Consider the following 23,537-nt stretch of genomic DNA (forward strand, 5'->3'; position numbering starts at 1 on the left):
TATTAATATTGCTGTTGTTATATTGAAAACTTCTCATTAAACTACACTATACAAGATCAAATGGTTTGATTCTTTTGGGTCGGTGAGCTGCTTTCGATTCCTTTATTGTAGGGTAGACATCCTTTTGTTTGATTCTAAACATTCTAGCTATAATGTAAGTTTTTAATAGTTCAGTGTGTTGTTTCGGTAACAATTTCTGTAGATTATGAACGAGGCCGTAATGTCATACCTTATCGAAGGCTTGCACTATATCTAAGAATATAGCTGAATATTCCTAATTACCTTCATAGGTTGTTATTCTATGTATCTCTCAATACTAGAATGTTTGTCAATAAACTGGTGAGTAGATCTTAGATTATCTTTTTTCTCTCTATAATCGGTTTTAATCTTTTCAACAGGAATTCTTCAAATACCTTAGATATTTAATAGCAGTGAGATAGGTCTATAAGCTATTATTTCATTTGGTAATTTTCTAGATTTTAGGAACATGATAATTTTATTTTCCATTCAAAGTAGTTTTTTCATGTGATACATATGTGATTTATTATTTCTAGCTCGAGCAAATGATAAGAAAAAGTGTTATTATACATCAATTTCTGGCATTATATAACAATTTCAATATCAAGACAAGTTTAAAACGTACACTACAATATAATGGGTACGCATATGTTTCATTGCTTGTCGCTCGTTTAGACCGTGTGAAGAAAATTTAGGAAAATCTTAATATAATTGAACAAAAAATTAATAAAATTTGATGAAAGAGTTTATAAAATCTGGTGATTCTTTTAAATTTCTTCATATATCTGAACCCAAACTCAGAAACAATGTATTTTGAACTATAAACTCGTCGTGGCTAATATAGAGGCAAGTTACATAATTATCCTAACTATGAGTGAAGAGCGAGGGAAACAGTTTCATTGGGCCATAAAAAAGAAGAAGAAACTATATTAAGGACGATGGGATATCAACACTGGTGGTTAATAATAGAAAATTGGAACAACTAAATAACAACATTTGAAAAGTAACACACCCTCCTGTCTCGAATCTGTAGTTATTAGCAAAAATACTGCGAACTGAAATTTTCTTCTTCAAGAACACATATTCTGGTGGTCTGAATCATCGGTTAAAAGCAACCGGAAGAGACAAAAAGGGAAGCTCTGAAGGTAGCTCATACAGGATTCAGATGAAATCACTTAAAAATTGTTTAAACTTTTATGATGAGAATAATAAAGAGCACTCGACATTTAAAGAAATATGATTACGTGATCGTTAGGTAGGAAAAAAAGTATTTTCCGGGAACTGTAGAAAATATTAGCGGTGATCTTAATAAGATATAATAAATTTGGTACTAGAAGAGTTATACAGAGAAGACCATAGTTTCAACTTTAAATAATAGCCGAGGTTTTTCTAGTATATATACAGTTCTCCGGCATATAGTCGGTCAGTATCTGATCATGTTTTCTGACTGAGACCTGACCTCCGGCTTATTTGGGGTTTAAACCTTTATATTTGACCATTGGCTAGGAGAGGAGGTGATTGGCAAATGTAGTATACTTTGGTGTATTCTAATGGGGTTTGACTTATTCAATCCTTCAATTAAGTTCGCTAAACTCACAATTCGCGATAATTCGAAAGGTCAGGGTCGAGAAGTCTATATAGAAAGACCCATACGAAAGATCGCCTTGGTTTACTGGTAAATAGTGCAAATAAATTAAGTAGTGTAAAGTGTTTCATTAATTCGCAAAAGAGTCCAGCTGAAATCGTCAGCTGTACGCAACCAGGAAACAAAATGAATTAGCAACAAATAAAAGGACTCCAACGGCAGTTCACTAAGAAATCTATCAAAGAGTTACTAAGTCCAGCTAGTTTTTTCTTATTAACTCTTAGCATTATATATATATATATATATATATATATATATATATATATATATATATATATATATAGCTTCAGGGAGTGCTGAGAATGTGTATAAAAACTTTTTATAGCTGTTAAAGTTGTTTTATCGAGTTTGAGACTTGGAAGTATGTTTCATTTAAGGTTTTTATAGGCTCCGAGCATTTTTTCGTGAAAGTGCTAAAGGCCGAAAAGGAACTGGGGAATACCATTATTTAGAATACAAAACACAGAAACGTCCCACACGCGAAATGTCGTTACGCTTTACGATTATACTATCTTGAAATTCGTAATTTTAATTAAACGCTGTTCATTTTTAAAGTCACCTTTCGAATTTCAATATAAAAAAAAACGCTTGATACGAACGTTTTTATATACTCTGTGATAGACCAGACTAAATGAAAAAAAAAACATTATCAGTGGAGAGGTTGTTATTAAGTTACCAAAATACGTATAACGTATAATATATAAAGCCTATAAATTAATTTTAAAGGATTTACAACAGACGGTACTATTTTGTATTAAATCGCATCGTCTACCATTGTAACCAACTTCATGTTGAAGCCTTACCGACAGGCGTCACTTTTCAGTAAGTCATTTCGTCGAAGTGTCAACAAAAAAATCGGTGCGTTGAAGATGTCTGAATTTGTACAAAGTTTTTACTTCCATTTCAAGAAAAAATACGACTGAAGGTTATCGAATGCCGTATGAAGCTTACCATGCCATCCATTTTAACATGTGAATACTGGTCTCGATGTCTTAAAAGTGGCGATTTTGATACCAAAGTTAAAGGACGTTCCGAACATTCAAAACATCTAAAGACGAGGATTTGAAGGCATTAGGGATCGCTATCGATTAAAATCATTGCGTTTGAACCGAGCACTGCGCGAAAATATTACTAGCTCACGTATACTCCTTGATCCTTGTGATTACTACCTGTTTCGACATAATTGTCGAGACCTGTCTGAAAAGATACATTGTTTTCTCGACCTGGAATCCATAAATTGACTGAAAGATGAAAAAACCTAGTGGCTAGCCATGGACAATATATTGAATAAATTGCATTGTACCGATTTTAAAACGAAATACCGTACAGAATACCGTTTGTACCGAAATAAAAAATCTTTAAAATTAATTTATAGGTCTTATATAATATATAACATATAGTCCCAAAGTTATTTTGTATATACGTCATTAAGATGTTTAATATATTGCCTGCCACAATTTGTAAATTCGTTTCAGAATCAGACAACGTTTTTCTTCTCATTTATCGTTAGTTAAAAAGAGACACAATGCTGTATGATTAGTGCGAACGCTTAAACGAATTAGCCTGTCAAAGTCTTCCAGTTGTCAGACGTATGCAAAATTCTTGAAAGCAATAGTGACATGAGGTTATAACTAACCTATAAACTGTTGTGGCTGTATAATTAACTGTAGTTTTTAGATGTACTACAATGTAAAACAAATTATATTTGATAACATTTTTGTTCAATTGTTTTATTTAGATTAGATTTCTGTTGTATATCAAAGCCCAACTGAACTAAAACTCAGAGTAAAATTACTTTGAATAGACTAATAATAATACAGTAATATAGTAATGTAGTCCTAATTTTGTACCCTGAAACACATCTCATTCCAAACTTGAAAAAATTGGTCCCAGATTGTCACCTTCAGGAAGTGCAAATTGGAAATCAAAGATTATATAGAAAAAAAATTAAAATTAACTGAACAAAATTATTTGGGTTATCTATTGGAAACATTTCTTCAAATTTAAAACGATTTTCTATTATGTTATTGGAAATGTTACCCATATTATACCTCTTGAAATGATTGACTTAATTATATACTTTTTATTTTTAAAGTCACCTTTCTAATTTCAATTAAACCTCTTGACATAATCAATATACTTAATCAAAAAAATTGTTAAAAAAAATGTACGTGTTTTTGTATCTACAATATTAAATTATCAAGTTCAGTAATATTTCTCAGAAACATTATCGTTCTACAATTTTTGTAAACTTATTATCAAATTTACTGTCCAATGAACATTGCTTATGAACATCTTGAATATCCTTAAATTAGTTACATCTTGCGATTAAATTCTTTCTTTCCTACTAGAAAATGTTTGATTTAAAAATTGATTTATTGTAGACAAATATAATCAATGCTTTAACAATTTTCAAGTGATGAAATTGTCCGAAAAATGTGAAATTCTATACGATTGAAAAAACAACGAATGATTTTCCTAGGAGTATTCTTTTGATGCCTGTAAATAGACCCTAGTCACTGGAGTTGCCTTAAACAAAAAACACTGTGTAGCAATTTACAGCAGCTACAGTAAAAACTTGTTCTAAATGTATATCACATAATTTTATGAAAACGCTCGTAGTTATTTCTTTTTGTTCTTTACTCTGTTCCATGGCAATCTATCTCAAGACAAAAATTGTTCCAGTGTCCAGCTTCTAAACTGTTCCGATCTCGCTACGTGAATCTGTTTCTGAAATAGGGGTTGTCATCCCTTCAGCCACGCGTGCTGCTGTCCTTAGTTGACTTAGCGCCAGTGCCAGCTCATTTTTATGTTATGCAAGTCTCCTCTGATATATTATGCTATGCAGACTTATTTCCTGCTTCACTATTTTCATACTAAGATGTAGATACATGTACCTGTTGCTCATGCATTGAACTAATGCTCGGTTAATACTTTGTTCTGAAATCTTTCTAATATTTCAATATTACTGTTGTTTGCTGTATTCATATCCATTTTCTTCGTATGTGTATGCCGTATGTTCAGACTGGACACTACTCGTATATACTGACGTAAGAACTACAAAAGAGTGTCTTGAAAAAAACGAGAGCATAATAAAATTAAAAAATGGGTTTACATACTACATTCAAGCGCCAAAGCGTACCGGTATCCGAAAATGTTCACACACGTCAGTATATTCCGTTTTTTCAACCGTCTATTCAAACTTATAAATCAATTTTGGTTTCCTCATAAGCGTGTTTTAAAGCTATAGCATATGTAGTATATTTATATTTTTTGGAATATCAGTATTTTGTATTTTATCTCCATACGATTTTTTGTAAATACATTTATATAAAGTTCTAGCAGGAGAGTTTTGTAGCCACCTTGAGGCATGTCGAATTTTATATATTCGAATAACGGCCTACAAAATACCCAGAAAATATTATCCCGGACGTTGGACACGTGCAGGATGCCAGCAACGACGTCCAGTAAACGGTAACAAAGATCTGGCAACCCCGAGACGTTTATCTAACTATTCTTATTATCTTATGGAAGGGTACTTTGAAATCATTAAGTCACTGACCATCGTTCAGTTCAGACGTGCCACCATCGACTGCCCAAGTATCTCGTCTTGAGGTAAACCTGCGCTGTTCTCTTGAATCTATTTTATTTTCCGTATTTATATAACAATCACTTCACAGACAGATATTTTATCGTCAAAAAAGATGACGAATACACTGACTTACCCCCAATATATTCGGATGTTCCGCAGGGCAGTGTTCTTGGCCCATTCTTATACTTATTGTATACCGCTGACCTACCGACCTCAAGAAACACTTCTGTTGCAACATATGCTGACGATACAGTGGTTTTATCATCACACGAGGATGCAATATCAGCCACAAGAAACTTCCAACTTCGTCTTAATAAAGTCGAATTTTGGTTGAAAACGTGGCGTATCAAAGCAAATGAATCAAAATAAAATGATGTGACTTGTAGAAGAATATGTCCGTCAGTAAAATTGAATAATTATGAACTTCCGCAAACAGACGACGTTAAATATCTGGGAATGCACTTCGATCGACGTTTCACATGGAAAAAACGTATAGTGGCAAAACGCAAACAACTTGAGCTCAAATTAAACCAAATGTATTGGCTAATAGGGCGTAAAACTAAATTATCATTATATAACAAGGTTTTGCTGTATAAGTCAATACTTAGGCCCATTTGGACTTATGGTATTGAACCGTGGGGTACTACTAGCAAATCTAACCTAGATACCCCCCAGAAGTTCCAGAATACAGTGTTGCGAATCATCGTTGATGCCCTATATTATGTCTCCAACAAACTAATTCAACGCGATATCCTCTCAGAAACCACAACGAGTGTGATTCGGATTGTTAGGGCGAAGAACTGTGAAAGGCGAGTGCATCCCAATGCACTCGCCAAACAGTTAAATTTGCGCGATGATAATGTAGTGAATAGTATCTAGAATAAGATTTAGATTATAAGTTGTACAGTAGATCACTTACTGAAGTGATCTCCTACATGTCAGGATCACAACGGTCACACAATGGAACTACCACCGTTTTATTTCATCTTACCTCCTTTCAACGATCTGTATAATTCCTAAACCATATATGAAGCGGTCGATTAGTAACATTATTGACTCCAAATCATCATATCAAAATAGAACTGTTTTATTTGTACATAATCATAACCATAAAAGGCTTTTAACATTAACTGCTTTTTTTGTTTATATTACATCTCCAACAAGAGGTTAAAAGCACGACAACGTGCATGTTGCGGAAAAACAGAACTGTACATATTTGCTATAAAAACGACTCATTCCCGATGCAAATATTAGAAAAATTATGGTAAAATATTCCGGTTTTTTTCTCCCCTTCCTACCTTCTCGAGATATATTGAACAGATCGAAAGATTATTCGAGTATATCGCGTTTTCTTGAAATATTTATTTTATTTTGAGTTAGATTAGTAGGGGATCGTATATAGATTGAGAATTTCGTTCGAAACGTCAGATATCGGTGAGATCGGTCTTCGATCAACAACGTTTACATATTGTTAGGTTATGTCAATGAAACTTGTTTGAGAAAAACGGAAATGTGTATCGTTATTAGTCGATAAATTTTAAAGTTTGAAAGAGTTGTGTATTACAAAGCCGCGAACGCTATTTAAAAAAGATAAAAAGTGTTAAGTTATTATCCTATAAATCAATTTTAAATGATACAACATATGTACTGTATATGGTGTTTTTTCGAAAAAAAAAACACATGATTTTCAAGAATTTTTTTTATAACATCTTTATTAGATACGCTTAGTACAATCTTAATTTACAATTAATTTATTACTATTTTTCCTATGTACCTAGATTAATTAACAAGCAAGACGAGTGCGAGAAAATACATCAATATGTATTCCTCAATTATAAAATTATAATTATTTATTAATTATTAACTTATAGCTTTAGTTTACACTAAATGTATACACTTTATATAGGTTCGTATGGTTTGGTTCGCTTCAATCTCCTGACATCCTGCGCGCTGTTCAGCACTTGTATTGCTTCCACGTTAGTATGATTTAGTAATCTCCTGGATAACTTGGCAAATCAATTTGATTTCCAGGTCATCGTGCAGTTCTTCGTTGGTTACATAGCGATAGGCATTGGTAATCAATCGAAGAACCTTGTTTTGACAGCGATCTACGACTAGTTGATCTGAATTTTTAGTGCAACCCCATATCTGCACCCCATAGGTCCAAATAGGCTTTATAATTGTATTATAGATCAACCTCTTTGATTTTAGATCAAGTTGAGAGTATATTCCGACTAACCAGTATAGTTGTTTTATTTTGGTTCTAATGTATTTTGCTTTTTGTCTAACGTGATGTTTCCAATTTAATCTACCATCAAGATGGATTCCAAGGTATTTATCTGATTCTGCTTGAGGAATCGGCCATCCATTGAGTGATATAATTAAATTTTTATTATTTCGCTTCAATACAAAATTAACGTGGACAGATTTGGAGCTATTAAGTTGAATTTTCCAATCTTCCATCCATTTGTAGATTTTGTTGACTGCTACTTGCACTTTTTCTATTGGCCTAGGAAGAGATATATCTTTTGCCATGATAATTGTGTCATCAGCAAAGGTTCCAAGTAGTGTTTCTTTTGTTGTTGGAATGTCAGCAGTGTAGAGCAGATACAGGATGGGTCCTAAGACGCTACCTTGTGGAACTCCAGCCCAAATTGTTTTAAATGTCGAAAACACCATTTCGTGCGATACTCTCGATATTTTCTTCCGAATAAATATGAAACAATTTTCTCATCTTATAGATTAATCCCAAATGCCAAACCCGATCAAAAGCTTGTGAGACATCCAGGAATATTGCAGGGCAGTATTTCTTTTCCTCAAACGCTCTTTCAATAGCCGCAGTTACTTCGCCGATCGATTGTTGAATAGTGATTTCGAAAACCAAACTGGAAATTTGGTATTGTTACCAAATGTTTATATAGGAAAATGTACTGGCTAATTGGAAGAAAATCACAATTATTAGTGCATAATAAATTTCTATTATATAAGCAAATATTGAAACCTATATGGATATACGGAGTTCAATTATGGGGATGTTCTGTAAAGAGTAATATTAATAAAATACAAATTTTTCAGAACAAAGTCCTGAGAGGTATTGTGGGTGCACCCAAATACTATAGGTCTGATTACCTACATCGAGACCTTTAGATATCCACAGTCAGTCAAGAAATCAAAAGAATTGCAAGGGGGCATGAGGAAAGACTCCATTCTCATACGAATATTGAAATATTGCAACTTTTGGATATCACTAGAACAGGACACAGACACAAAATAATCAAACCATCTGATCTAATGTGTAGTGTTGTGTAGTGAGGTGCATATATTAAAAAATTCAGCACTGACATGTATAAACATTATTTCACCAGAGACTGAGTTAGGGCCGGTGGGTCCTCCTAGTTATATACCTAGATTTAAGTTAGCATAAAGACAAATTGTAGGTTAGACGGAAATGACTAGTAACAATGTATTAATTAAATAATAATAGAAAAACCCATCCGCCATATTATCCAGACCTTGCTTCTTCTGATTATTACTGGTTCCAACATATGAATCGAGCAGCACTTCACTTCATCTGGAGATACCAAAAAATTAGTCGATTCGTGGATATCCTCAAAAAATACATCGTTCTATCGAGATGAAATCCGTAATTTGCCGGAGAAACGAGAAACGTTGCGGCTTTCGATGGTCAATACTTTGAATAAAATACATTGAACCGATTTTTAACAATAAAGCTTCAAATTTAAAAATAAATGCATTAAAATTAAATTATGAGCATGATAGATAAACAAATCAGTCTCTTTGCTTCAACAAAAGAAGGTGTCAACAGTCCTGAATCCTTGGAATGTGGAGAATAGTCTTAAGTAAAGATGGATAATATTTTGAGCGATAGTATGTTATTTGCGCCTATTGTCTCTTGCTCCATATATAAATTACGTCCATTTTTTTCTGTTTCTGCTCAATCTTGTTGCTTCGGCCGAGATTTTACCTCCTTTCAAAAGAATTTCTCTGATACATTCATCCCAAATTCGTTTAGCAATTATTATTATATAATAATATATTAACAATGTACCTACGTGTCGAACTGATTAGAGTTTAATTAAAATATAACCTGCGTGATAATCTATTTATAAATATATGTAAATATAGATATAAAAAACTAAATCGTCAGGATGGACACAAATAAAACATCAATATACACTAAAACTACAAAATATTAATTTACTCAATAAATTACGCAGTTATTTTATTAAGTATTAAAATGGGTAAGCCAAGTAAAGGTGCAGCCAGGCAAAATAGGAATAAAAAAACAATAATTGAAAATAAGGAACGCTTCGGGCTACGGCGTCCGCTACCTAGCCTAAGATATTTGAGAAATGTTCTAACCAAACTAGAACAACAACAAAAAGTTCTTGTCCCCATTGGGACTCGAACCCGCGACCTCCGCGTGAGAAGCGGTTGCCTACAATATATCTACGGCACCTCATATGATATGGTTACTGCTTAAAAAGCAAACAATGGCTTTTGCACTGAACATCTTCCGATTTTCCGTCAACACGCGTCCAGACGAGAATATCGCCTTAAAAGAATGACACTTCTATTCTCAATCAGCAATACCATCCACAGACGATCTAAACCACTTGTTCGATCTTACTAACCTGGCAACAAACAACCACAGCGGGGTTCCTGACGTCTCGGGTGATGTCCAGCCACTTTTTTAGTCCAACAACGAACGATGACTGCAAAGATACTTCCAACATTACCTCACCGCCTCTCAGAACGATCTGCTGCCAGCGACCCAACAACAAGACGATACACAGAGACCTCGCGGACTCGAATGCGAACGCACGCGGATGGCAAATAAAACATATAGCAACAGATTCTTGGATCTCTCGACCTGTTCTAATTAGAAACGGGTTTATCTAAAGTACCTTTGAAGAAACATTACGATATCTGATAAGCGTATCGATTGTAGTAGAGAAAAAATACCGATACCGAATGTTGTCATACGGTCGAGTTTGCGAATTTGTAAACAAAGGACTAAATAGAGACCAGCAGGGTGTCCTGATAATAATTTATATAATAGATTCAAATTTCTTTTTTCTATTGTTGACGAGAATTCGTAATTTTAATTATCAATATACGTTTTTAGATCAATGATAAAAAAGATAGTTTTTGATATTTTCCTCACTTCCTCTTTTATTCAGCATCTATAACTAGTACCAGGTCAATTGAAAACTCCCTGGCCTACAATAGTAAAACACATTTTTTTGGCAAATTTAGTTATTTTATTCAACATAATTCCCTTCAAGGGTGATACACTGATTATAGCGACCCTCCAACTTTTCAATACAATTTTTGTAGTACGATTTGTCCTTTGCTTCAAAATAGCCCTCAGTTTCGGCGATCACCTCTTCATTCGACGAACATTTCTTCCAGGAATAGTCCCTGGGGTTAAATCTGGAGAATACGGTGGATGAGGAAGCAATTCGAAGCCCAATTCATGGATTTTTGCTATCGTTTTCACTGATTTGTGACGTCATAACCTTGCCAGCCGATTGTTGCATATTCCCACGCTTTGGATCGGGTTCATCGTGTGTAGTCCACTCCATAAGACTGTCGATTGGACTTCGGAGTGAAATGATGGAGCCATGTTTCATCCATTGTCACATATGTCGTTATCAAGAAACTCGGGTTTGTTACGCTTGATCATCTTCAAACACTGCTCCGAATCATCAACTCGTCGTTGTTTTTGGTCAAAAGTGAGCTCGCGCGGCACCCACTTTGCACAGAGCTTTCTCATACCCAAATATTCATGAATCATATGATGTACACGTTCAGTTGATATCTTTAGAGTGTCTGTTATTTCATTCAATTTCATTTTAAGGCCATTCAAAATCATTTCGCGGATTTCTTTAATGTTTTCGACGGTAACAACCTCTTTTCACCACGTCTAAGCAACAAACGTTGCTTCATTCAAAATCCTATAATTTACAAACTGATCTGACACAAACCGACAGCGGTCAAATTTATACACGCATCTTTTAAGGGTTGGGGCTAACTAAAAATATATGGATATAATTCTAGTAGCGCCACCTATGTGTCAGACTGGGGACTTTTCAATTGACCTGTTAAAATAACTAAACGAACTTGGGAATAAGTTAATATTGAAATAGAGGACGGTCCTGGAATGGCCGATTAACCAAACTGAGTACTTCAATCTAATCAACATCTCAATAAATGTAGTGAAACATTTTTGTATAACCCTTCGTATCCGGGAGAATGGCTTTTATTGACAGCTAAAAAAAAAAAGAAATATGTTTAGAAAAGCCACCAAGTATATCCCTGAATAGGGGATAACACGCAGAATATAAGAAGATTGAAGTGGAGCAAACCTCATGAACTTGTTTAATTGTATTCTTAACTTTAGCTTAAGTAGTTTAGTTTTATTTTAATTTGGGAAATACATACTGATGAATTAATCATTGTAATTTGATGCAAGTACAACAGAACAGTGGTGATAAATTAATTTGTAAATTAAGATTGTATTAAGCATATCTAATGTAAGTGGTAATTAAATAAAGAAATATCTATGCCATTGTATACGATTGTATATTAAATGGGTTTTTAAAAAATTTTTAATGAGCTAAATTTTATTTTGTAATCACATAATATAGTACCGACACAGTAAAAAATAAAGAATTATTGTTATTCTATTCCAGTTATAAGCATTATAGTTCATGGCATAGTTATTATTTAGATCATATCTAATCGTCGTACTACGTACTACCTGAATAAAAATCGTAAATCTGCTTCCAAAGCATTGTTTTATTGTGATTTGATTTACAGCTGCTATAAAATTAATTAATTATTATAATACCATGTTAATAAATTCTCATGAGCACTAAAATTAACATTAAACGATTATAAACGAAAGAATTACAACTGATAATAGTGATGTACTTATAGAACAAAAACGATTGGCATTTTTATACCATTCAAATCTTACTTAAGTGTATCAATAATGTTAGTAAGTCAATGCCAGTATTGTTTGGTATTAGTTGTGCTACTAACATTTGTGAAAATATTTGCAGTGGCTGTTTATTGATTAAAAAATTATTACTATCTAAACAGAATACGAAAAGTAATAATTAAAGTAGAACAAGCAATATATTTCAAACTCATAATAATATAAATAATTTTTAATACACTTGCAAAACTAATGTGAGAAAAATTAATACTAATATACACTTTATAATAATAGTAATTATAGTATATCAACATCACTGTTATATAATGCTTTCTATTTTTATTAGTATTTAGAGTTAATAAAATATTAGGAAAAAGATAATTACATTATGAAACCAGTAATTATTATTGACAAAAAGAATGAGACATGAATTGGAGTAACGTCATTAAACTCAAAATCAAATAAATGGTTTTAACTGGACTAGTCAGTCGGAAGATTTTCCAATTTTACCTAAAATAAGAGACTGGAAGCAATATATCTACTGAATAACGTGCATGAAGTCAAAAGATGGAAGCAAACCTGTGTATGTGTAACATTTGTTTAAGTTGTACAGAGAAATACATGCATCTGTATATTGATGAAAGTACAACAGAACCATAGCAATAAATTAGTTTGTAAATTAAAATTTTACTAAGCATATATAATGTAAGGTGTAATAAAGTCAATAAACGCATGTTCAGTGATTGGTAAGGAAGAAAACCCCTTTCTCAGCTATAAAATGTTAGCCAGCAGAATTTTATCATGACTACATATGCGTTGTACGAGATTAAGATCATTTAAACAAAATTATTTGAATGATTTATGAGAGAGGGTTCAAGTCATCTCAATTGAATGGAATAAAAGTACTTGAATAGCCTATTTGAATATGAAAACGTCTTCTGTGCGTGAACTTCAAAAGAATGTTTATTGGGATTAAAGCGCAATATATTAATTTTGCTGTCATTTTCAATACAAAGAGACAAAACTGCGCCGAAGTAACATAAAAAAGTTATGCCATATGAAAAACTCTCGTTATATAGGCATTTTGGCATGAAAGAAAATATGTTTTACGATAATTCAGGCATTACACCGATTTTTCAAAAATACCCTTTGCATTGTATATAATTTAAAAATAAAAGTTTGTATAAAATGCGTTTAATTCTTAGAGTTATTCTTTATAGTTGCTATAATTTTCATCATTTTGCGAATTTGAAAGGAAATTACAACAAAAAACATAGAAATTGAAAAAAATGCAAATTTTCACGATTATATGAGGCAATTTTCTTTACCTCTCAGATAGTAGTAGAACCTAAAACGGGTGGTGTTTTTTTGTAGATATAGATCAAATCCATATACAGAAATCCACCCATTTGTGGACAATATATGCTGCATTGCATATATATATATATATATATATATATATATATATATATATATATATATATATATATATATATATATATATATATATACTAGCGACCCGCCCCGGTTTCGCACGGGTGCAATGCTGATACTAAATTAAATACACTGCAGAAAAAATATGAACGTTGTATATAAAAACATAGCGGCCCGCTCCGACTTTGCACGGGCATAAAATATATATGCCTATGTCACTCAATGAAAACATGATTAAAATCGATCCAGTATTTTTGGTTCATTCATTACTGCCCTTGGCCTGCACGCATTAAATTTGGAGTAAAACAATTCCTCTTCCCCTATACTTACTATGAAGATTTCCTGCTATCTTTGGAATATCTAAATTCATACAATTTTTATTACATTACACATTTTTAAACGCAAATTTTAAATTTGTAATATCTCCGAAAATATTTGTTTAATTTACATGCTGTAAGGAACCATATTGATCTATATTAATTGCACACTGTATTTAAGGTACTTAATTCGATAAGGATTAATGCCGTATTGCTTAAAATAGCTTCGTAAATAAGCCATTTTCTCACGTAAAAAGTAAACAATAAAAATCGTTAATGTGGGTTATCCCTAAAAGATAAACATATACCATCGCGGACTTTTTTGTAGACCTTTTTATGGTGTACAATACTGTAGTACATTAATTTGATCTAACTCGTAGGATTAGGCAGCGTTTTTGCTAATTGCTAAATAAGCCTAAAAAATAGGTTAATTTACGACATCACGTTAGAAACCTATAAAATTAGCAATGTTGCCTTAGTATATTATGCATGTATTATACATATAAACCTTCCTCTTGAGTCACTCTATCTATTGAAAAAAACCGCGTCAAAATCCGTTGCGTAGTTTTAAAGATTTAAGCGCACATAGGGATATAGGGACAGAAAAGGCGACTTTGTTTTATACTATATATATATATATATATATATATATATATATATATATATATATATATATATATATATAACTATATAATTAAGATGTATTAGACTACCATTCAACTCAACATATTTTTTTAATGATTTAAAGGAAATAGACAGAATACATATATATTATAGAAATATAGTATATATCAAATTATATTTCAGTTAGTTAGTTCAGTCCATATTTGAATTATTACGGAAAACAAACGAATGGTGAAATGTGTGACCACTCAAACGTCAAAAGGGGCTTGCCTCCCCCTTGATCAGACCCCTTGCTTGCAAAAGAGTGAAATCAAAATCAATCATGAATCAAAAAAACATCGACGAAAGGAAACAGTGGGAGAAACCCAAAGTTAGCACCTTATTAATAAATAATTATTTTGCGTATGTCAGGAGTTTATATTATTTTGTCCATTATTTGTATATTCGTAAGATGATGCTGATATAATTCATATATATTAGTAATAATTAACCCACAGCAAGAAGGTCACAAAAATTGAATAAATAAACACAATTATTATAAAGCAAAATTTAACTTATTTGCCGACATTTTCGTCCTTGTGAAAAGTCAACGATACACCCTTGTTCCTGAATGAATGCAAACAAATTTTAATGAGTCCACTAAATATTGATGCTATTGTCTTGCATTCTGACATAAACACCATTTAGGATTTTGCCAACTTAACGAAAAAAAACAGAGCGAAAATATACGACACATACAGTCATAGATACGGTAGACAGTTTAAACTAATTATTAAATTCTATTCTAAACAATTTTAAATCACCTCCTCCTTGTTGGTTTTATTCTTCTTGCTCCATAACTGCTTGGTATGTATATCCATGAAGCTGCCTCCCAGTTTGGAAGCGAAACCGAAACATTCTCCTTTGGACACCGTCATTTTTGCCGCGCTAAGATTGAAGTAGTCACACAGCACGTAACACATGACATGGAAGTTTTCCGACTGCACGAAAATATAGGAACTGCTAAGAATACTAGTGCGAAAATGTAAATTAAATGATAAAATTATGTCAACACACAGAGGCTATTGTCAAACAATTCAGACGGAGGTTATCTTACGATAAGCTAAAGGTGTTTGTTATACAACCGCTGATACAATATGAGTGAAAAGACGGAATAACGATTCGTTTGATTATTAGTCTCAAGTTAACAGATGTCGATACTTGGCAAAAAGAAGATTATATAAAAAAATCTTGAAATAATCGGCCAATGGTTATGTTGATGGAACTATGATAATACAAATAATAATATATCTTAGTAGCGACCCGTTCCGGCTTCGCACGGGTGCAATGCTGATACTAAATTAAATACACTACAGAAAAAATATGAACGTTGTATATAAAAACATAGCGGCCCGCTCCGACTTTGCACGGGCATAAAATATATATGCCTATGTCACTCAATGAAAACATGATTAAAATCGATCCAGTATTTTTGGTTCATTCATTACTGCCCTTGGCCTGCACGCATTAAATTTGGAGTAAAACAATTCCTCTTCCCCTATACTTACTATGAAGATTTCCTGCTATCTTTGGAATATCTAAATTCATACAATTTTTATTACATTACACATTTTTAAACGCAAATTTTAAATTTGTAATATCTCCGAAAATATTTGTTTAATTTACATGCTGTAAGAAACCATATTGATCTATATTAATTGCACACTGTATTTAAGGTACTTAATTCGATAAGGATTAATGCCGTATTGCTTAAAATAGCTTCGTAAATAAGCCATTTTCTCACGTAAAAAGTAAACAATAAAAATGGTTAATGTGGGTTATCCCTAAAAGATAAACATATACCATCGCGGACTTTTTTGTAGACCTTTTTATGGTGTACAATACTGTAGTACATTAATTTGATCTAACTCGTAGGGTTAGGCAGCGTTTTTGCTAATTGCTAAATAAGCCTAAAAAAATAGGTTAATTTACGACATCACGTTAGAAACCTCTAAAATTAGCAATGTTGCCTTAGTATATTATGCATGTATTATACATATAAACCTTCCTCTTGAACCACTCTATCTATTGAAAAAAAACCGCATCAAAATCCGTTGCGTAGTTTTAAAGATTTAAGCGCACATAGGGATATAGGGACAGAAAAGGCGACTTTGTTTTATACTATGTATTGAAGAGGTCCCAACGGTATAACCTGCCTATTAAAAATGACAGTGACTGGACAAGAAGCAATAAAAAGGTTGGCATTTTCACAAATCTCTTCAAAAACGTATTTAAGCCTTTCCAGTCTGATTTATCTAATGATAAAATTCATAAATTCACCATTAAAAATGAACCTTCCACCTGAACAATTACAGTGATAGAAGTTAAACAAACAATAATGAGAAAGATAAATTGTAAAAAAGCTCACGGAATAATTTCAGAAGAACTATCAGAGTCAGTCTCATTTAAATATTACGAATTAATTGATTTCCCAGCATACGAAAAGTAGCAAAAATAATAATGATCCTCAAACTATCTGCCTATAAGTTTAGTACCAATAATCTCGAAGTTTTTGAGTTGGAAGATAAACCTCAAGAGATTTCATAACATAACAGAAGCAAGAAATATTATTCCAGAGCATCAATTTGGGTTTCGTAGTAAGCACGGGACTATAGAAGAAGTAGATTTGTAAAATAAATATGGACTTAAATATTAAAATATATTGTTTAGCTACATTCCATTACTCCATTCCTGGACATATCTCAGGTTTTTGATAGAACATGGCTCAGAGGGTTGCAGGTTAAATTAAAGAAATTCCTCACTCATCCACATTTTCAGGTACTAAAATCTTATCTGACAGATAGACATTCCACTGTAAATCAAGACTATGAACTCACTGTTTTATATCCAATATATTCAGAAGTTCCACAAGACAGTGTACTGGATCCGATAGTTTATCCACTAGTTCAGCAATATCGCCTAAGATAGTGAAACTGTGTGTATGTGATGATACTGGATATATATAATTCCATAGCAACTTAAACATAGATAATTCCCAACACAGACATATTTGCTCATAGATCATTATATTCCAGTACCATCACATACACACAGCGTCACTATGTTTGGCGATATTCCTGATTTAGAGATGGTTGTTGAAAAACAATGTTCTGAAAAAGATTCTTCTTCCACATATAGCATATCCCAAAAGTTGGTTGATGAAGCCATTTGTAAATTGACTATCAGCAACAACCTGTTGATCAAACAAATGATTTTCATGACGTGATGTGAATAATAAAAAGGTGTGACATGACACTGCTAAACCACATACTTGTTTGATAAGCCATCACAAATTGCGGTAGATTGGTTGAGAAAACATGATGTATTCATTTTATTGTCCAAAGACATCACTCACAGTTTTCTTCAAAAAAAAAAATTCTCAATAAAAAACTGCAAAAGTTGTGAAGGCATCACGACTCCATCTGAAAACTGAACAATCAGTTTAGTTTGGTTTTGGTTAAATTAAATTTAAGAATGCGCTCTGAGAATAATTTTTCAAAATTTAAATTATTTTCTAATACGTAGCTGTTTTAATAACGAGGTATCTAAAAACGGCACTTTAAAGGGTTTTTCTCGAAACTATTTTTTTCGGACACAATCGACATCTCAAGTTATCCTGAATATATTTAATTGAGATTTGGCGTGAGCCTTCTCTATATATCCTTTTAATAAATTAAAACTAACTCACAAATCATTCACATAATTTTGTTTAGATGATCTTAATCTTGTACAACGCTTATACAGTCATGATAAAATTCTGCTGTCTAATATTTTGTAGCTGAGAAAGAAGGTGTTTTCTTCCTTACCAATCTTAATACCATCAATATACAGATGTCTGTATTTCTTAAATTAAAAAACTGTACAACATAAGCAAAAGTTATGCATATACAGGTTCGCTTCAATCTCCTGACTTCATGCACGTTATTCAATAGTTGTATTGCTTCCATTTGCTATGATTTAGTAACCTTCTTGCACGACTAATAAACTGATCCTTAGTTCTTCTTAGTTTAAGTCAAGTTGGAATATCTTCCCACTAACTAGTCCAATTAAGAGCAGTTATTTGATATTGAGCTTAATGACGTCACTCCAATTCATATCTCATACATCAAAGCATTATATAATGCTGATATAGATGTACTATAATTACCATTATTAGGAAATGTATATTAGTATTTATTACACTCATAGTAGTTTTACACATATATTAAAGTTATTTACATTATTATGAGTATGAAATATTTTGCTTGTTTAACTTTAATTATAACTTTTATCATTTCGTGTTCTTTTTAGATAGTAATAATTTATTAATCAATAAACGGTCACTGCAAATATTTTCACAAATGTAAGTAGCATAACTAATACCAAACAATACTGGCATTGACTTACTAATATTGTTGATGCACCTAAGTAAGATTTGAGTGGTATAAAAATGCCAATCGTTTTCGTTCTATAAGCACATCACTATTATCAATTGAAATTCTTTCGTTTAAAATCGTTTAATGTTAATTTTAGCGCTCATGAGAATGTCTTAACATTGTATTATAAGAATTAATTAATTTTATAGCTGCTGTAAATCAAATCACAATAAAACAATGCTTTGGAAGCAGATTTACGATTTTTATTCAGGTAGTACGTAGTACGACGATTAGATATAATGTACTGTGTCGGTACTATAATATGTGGTTACAAAATAAAATCCAGCTCATAACAAAGCTTCTAAAAACCCAGTTAGTATGCAATCGCATATCATGGCATGGATATTTCTTCAAATAATCTTACATTAGATATGCTCAGTACAATCCTAATTTACAAATTAATTTAGCACTATTGTTTTGTTGTACTTGCATTAATACACGAGTAAGGCGAGTATGTATTTCACAAATTAAAATAAAACTTAACTATTTAAGCTAAAGTTAAGAATACAATTATCGACTAAACAAGTTCATGTGGTTTGGTTCACTTGAATCTTCTGATTTCCTGCGTGTTATTCAGTAGCTGTATTGGTTCCACGTTGCTGCGATTTAGCAACATATTATTATGTTTTAATGCGAAATCTTGGATCACTTCGTGTATCCATTTGATTCCGAGGTCATCGTGCAGCTCTTCGTTGGTTACGTAGCGATAAGTATTGCTAATTAATCGTAAAATTTAAATTTTTTGAAGGCAAAGCTCAAGAAATATATAAAAAATCGATTTTTTCAAGTTTTTATGCGACATTAACCCTCTTAAGAAATGTAAAACAACAATGCCCTGTACGGATCCTCAGACGTGTAATCAGTAACACATTTGATGAGCTCAAAGGAACAGAGCGTCAAAGGAAGGAGAATCCTACAATCACAACATTTAAAAAAATTATTTAATCTATACTCTATTCAAAGTTTATTTGTATATGCGTCATCGAGATTTCTGAGGTTTAGTTCAGTTTGGCTTTGACATGCAACAAAATTATAATCTAAATAAATGAACAAAAATGTTATCAAACATAATTTATTTTAACATTATAGTACATCTAAAAACTATAGTTAATTATACAGCCACAATAGTTTATAGATTAGAGTTATAACCCCTTTCAAGAATTTACGTCTGAGAACCGGGCCACTCTGACATCATTCGTTTACGTGTTCGAACTAATCAGACAGCATTGTGTCTCTTTTTAACTAGAATAAAATGAGAAGGAAATACATTAAGCATCTTGATGGCGCATACACAAATAAACTTTGAAAGACTATAGTTATACAATCTTTTTAACTAATATAACCCGTTGAAGAATAATGGATCGTATAAAAACTCAATGAATGGAAAGAAATAAACATCTACTTTTCATTAACAAACACGAAAATAAATATCATCAATATTTATCAATCGATTTACAAAACAACGTGAGTAAGAAGCGAAATTGGCTTAAATAAAAAAAAGCGTATTAGGCTTCGAACTGTTGAACGGTTGCTGCTCGTATTTGTTGTTCGCTCAATTTAGTACACGCTGTCAAATAAAAAAAAACAACGCTCTCTCGCCAACGCTAACTAATCGAACTGAATGAAGACGCAATGTCATTGCTCCACGATTATTAATAGATGCCCAACGCAGATCGAAAGAAACAGTTCTTTCATCTCTTAATAACGCAGTCAATTATACAATTTAATTGCGGTTTTAGCGAAGTGGTGTATTGTTGTCTCGTTATATTACTATTCGATATGTATGATGACCTAAATGACATAAAATATATGAATACTAGCAGACTCGGCAGATCCAGGTCAAACGGCTTCAAGTTTTCCAAAATAAGCTCCTCAGGAGAATATTAAACGCTCCATGGTTTGTCAGAAATAATCAAATTCATAGGGAAACTGACACTCCAGAAATCAAGCACTTCATATCTCAATCATTCTACAAACAACAACTCAGCTCAAGTTCTTCTGAAAACGAGCTTGTTCGCGAGCTGGTCGACATGCTGGGAGCTTAGCACCGCGTCACCGCCAAGCTCCCCCCTTTTCCAGGCTGAAACGACCTCATCCGTTGCTACAGTCATAACTTTTGCCCTCATACAACAGTACCCAGTTGTGTGTTAACTCAGGTTCGCGAATCAATAGCCGGGCCCTCGTGCCCAATAACGGCTGCCCGATCAGCGGGTGCCATATCCCCAAATTTAATGCAGTAGCAGTAGTGATTCACAGGGGTCAACTGTGAGGCGGTTTCGGTTTAGTGTGTTGGTCCCACATAACCCGGTCCAACTTGTCACTCCAGGGCAAGACTCGGCAGACGTCCTGTTCAAACGTCATTTTTCATATCCGTAATGTGTAAACTAGTTTATCAACGGTTTTAACTGATGTTTGAACACATGTGTAGTAATATCATGGCGATGTATGTTAAATATATGCTTTATATCGATACAAAAACCAGTGTAGAAAAGAAGAAGCAGAATAAGCGGAAGGCGTTGTAGTTTGTATCGAGGCTGTTCAAAATTGTATAAAAGACCAGAGATGTAAATAAAGTTTCTCTTTTGTTCCAAAGCCATAAGTGATGCTCTCAATTCCGTCAAAATTTTAATGTCATCTCACTTTGGATTGCACGTAAATGTGACGAACAGATCTGGTCGACTATTTACACGCACAAAAGTCATTATGAAAGTAAATATATTAAAATATTACCATATGTTGGCAAAGTAATTTGTATTATTAAATATATTACTGTAAATTAACACCCATTGTATAACATAACACATGCTATATCCCATGATAGGTGAAATCAGCCAATATCTAGGAGACCGGATGAACCCATTACTGTTATCGATATTTTAAAAAATATCGCTATATCTTCACACCAACCTTATTTTTCAACGAAAATTTCACTTGAAGAGGATATCTCAGAATAAAAATTTAATATTCTCCTTCAATAATCCTATTATCGATATTTTTTTGAAAATAAAAACAATATAAAGGCCATAAAAATCGATATTGTTTAGGCAACCCTGTTTTTTTTAATATTACAAATAATACATCAATTATAATATAATATCTAATATATTGCTGGATATACAGCAAACGCCTTGTGGTGCAACTTTAAGAATTTCTTCCATGTCTTAATTATTTTTTTTATTTGTCAATCTGTTATATTGAGAGCCTTATATTTTTATCAGTAATACTTAGTGGTAAAAATGGCTCAACAACTTAACCAAACTGTTAAACTGGATGGTTTTGACATTTATCTACATAAAATAACATTTTTCCATTTAGTGAGGCCAACAAAGACGTCGGCACTTTTGGTGATGTTATTCCGCCTTATACCAACTGTGGTTTTCGGTCTGAAAAACTGAATAGCAGTTGTAAATACAATGAGAAAGATCCAAGAGAAATTGACTGGAAATTATATTTCGAAAAATTTCAACATGGCCCTTTTATTGCTTGCCACAAAAAAAAAAGTAACGGCAAAAAGTCCAGAAAAGCCATCCACATATTCTTTCAAATTAAACAATAAAATTATAAACAATTTGGACGTTTATAGATCAGCGTTTGCATTCGATAAATAACTCAATAATAAAATCTAATAACTCAAACTAGGGATGAGAGAAATATCGAAACATAGGAGAAAACAAAATATCGATAATTCATTGCAACATATATCGATATTTTTAACAAACGCTTATAATTAAGTATCAAAACAATTGGTATATTAAAAATAATGTAATGGTTTTTATAATATTGAAAAAATATCGAAAAATATCTGTTTACAAAAATATCGATATTTTTCGGCATCCCTAACTCAAACTATTGAATTTAACAGTTAGGTTATGTTGTTTAACAGTTGTTCACCTTAATACCATATGTTTTGATCAATGCATATCGCTAATCAAAATATATGCAAGTATATAATAATTTAATTAATGAATTCATCCATCATCACTACTTTAAACTAAAACATTTGATCACTAATTAGAAACATCATTACTAATTAGGAATGAAGGACCTATCAACCAGCTTCGCTGTAGAGGTAAAAACAAGACATAAATATATATTGTCAAAAAAAAATCAATGATAACAAATTCTAGAATAACAGTCCCTAAAATACACAACCTAATAGTAATTTTAGTTGCCTAAAGTTGCCTCACTACGCCACCACTTAACATTTTCGGCGATTTCGTGCGTTCTCGTCGTTTTCGAAAAAAAAAACGCTATTCTAAGTGACCTAGATACTGCTAGGAGCACATTCAAATAAACGGAAAAAATACTTTACCCTACGCATATAATTTATGTACATAATAACACTTTATACGTATGAAACATGCCACTATTGATGTTATACAACCTACAATACTTACAGACAATTCCTGAATAAATATAGACATGAAAACAAAACTCTGTCAATGTTGGCCGCGCCAAAAAAAAAACAACAAAAACATGATCCTGT

The 23,537-nt window shown here is 32.4% G+C and overlaps 1 protein-coding gene across 4 annotated transcripts in view; it reads right to left on the minus strand.

Moving 5' to 3' along the window:
- Nucleotides 1-23,537, minus strand: part of Trpm (Transient receptor potential cation channel, subfamily M) — a 245,845-nt gene that overhangs the window by 191,815 nt on the left and 30,493 nt on the right. For 2 of the 4 annotated variants that reach the window (XM_076411943.1, XM_076411941.1), the window contains exon 1: nt 15,401-15,574. The exons of the other annotated variants lie outside the window; for them this stretch is intronic. In XM_076411943.1, the coding sequence (XP_076268058.1) occupies nt 15,401-15,559 (159 nt within the window). In that variant the 5' untranslated portion in view covers nt 15,560-15,574. Of the gene's footprint in view, nt 1-15,400; nt 15,575-23,537 lie in introns of those variants that run through there. 4 annotated transcript variants of the gene reach the window in all.

The sequence above is a fragment of the Rhynchophorus ferrugineus genome, unplaced genomic scaffold, assembly GCF_030347505.1.
Source record: "Rhynchophorus ferrugineus isolate W39M unplaced genomic scaffold, kcgeb_rfMv2 rfM8, whole genome shotgun sequence".
Lineage (NCBI taxonomy): Eukaryota > Metazoa > Arthropoda > Insecta > Coleoptera > Curculionidae > Rhynchophorus > Rhynchophorus ferrugineus.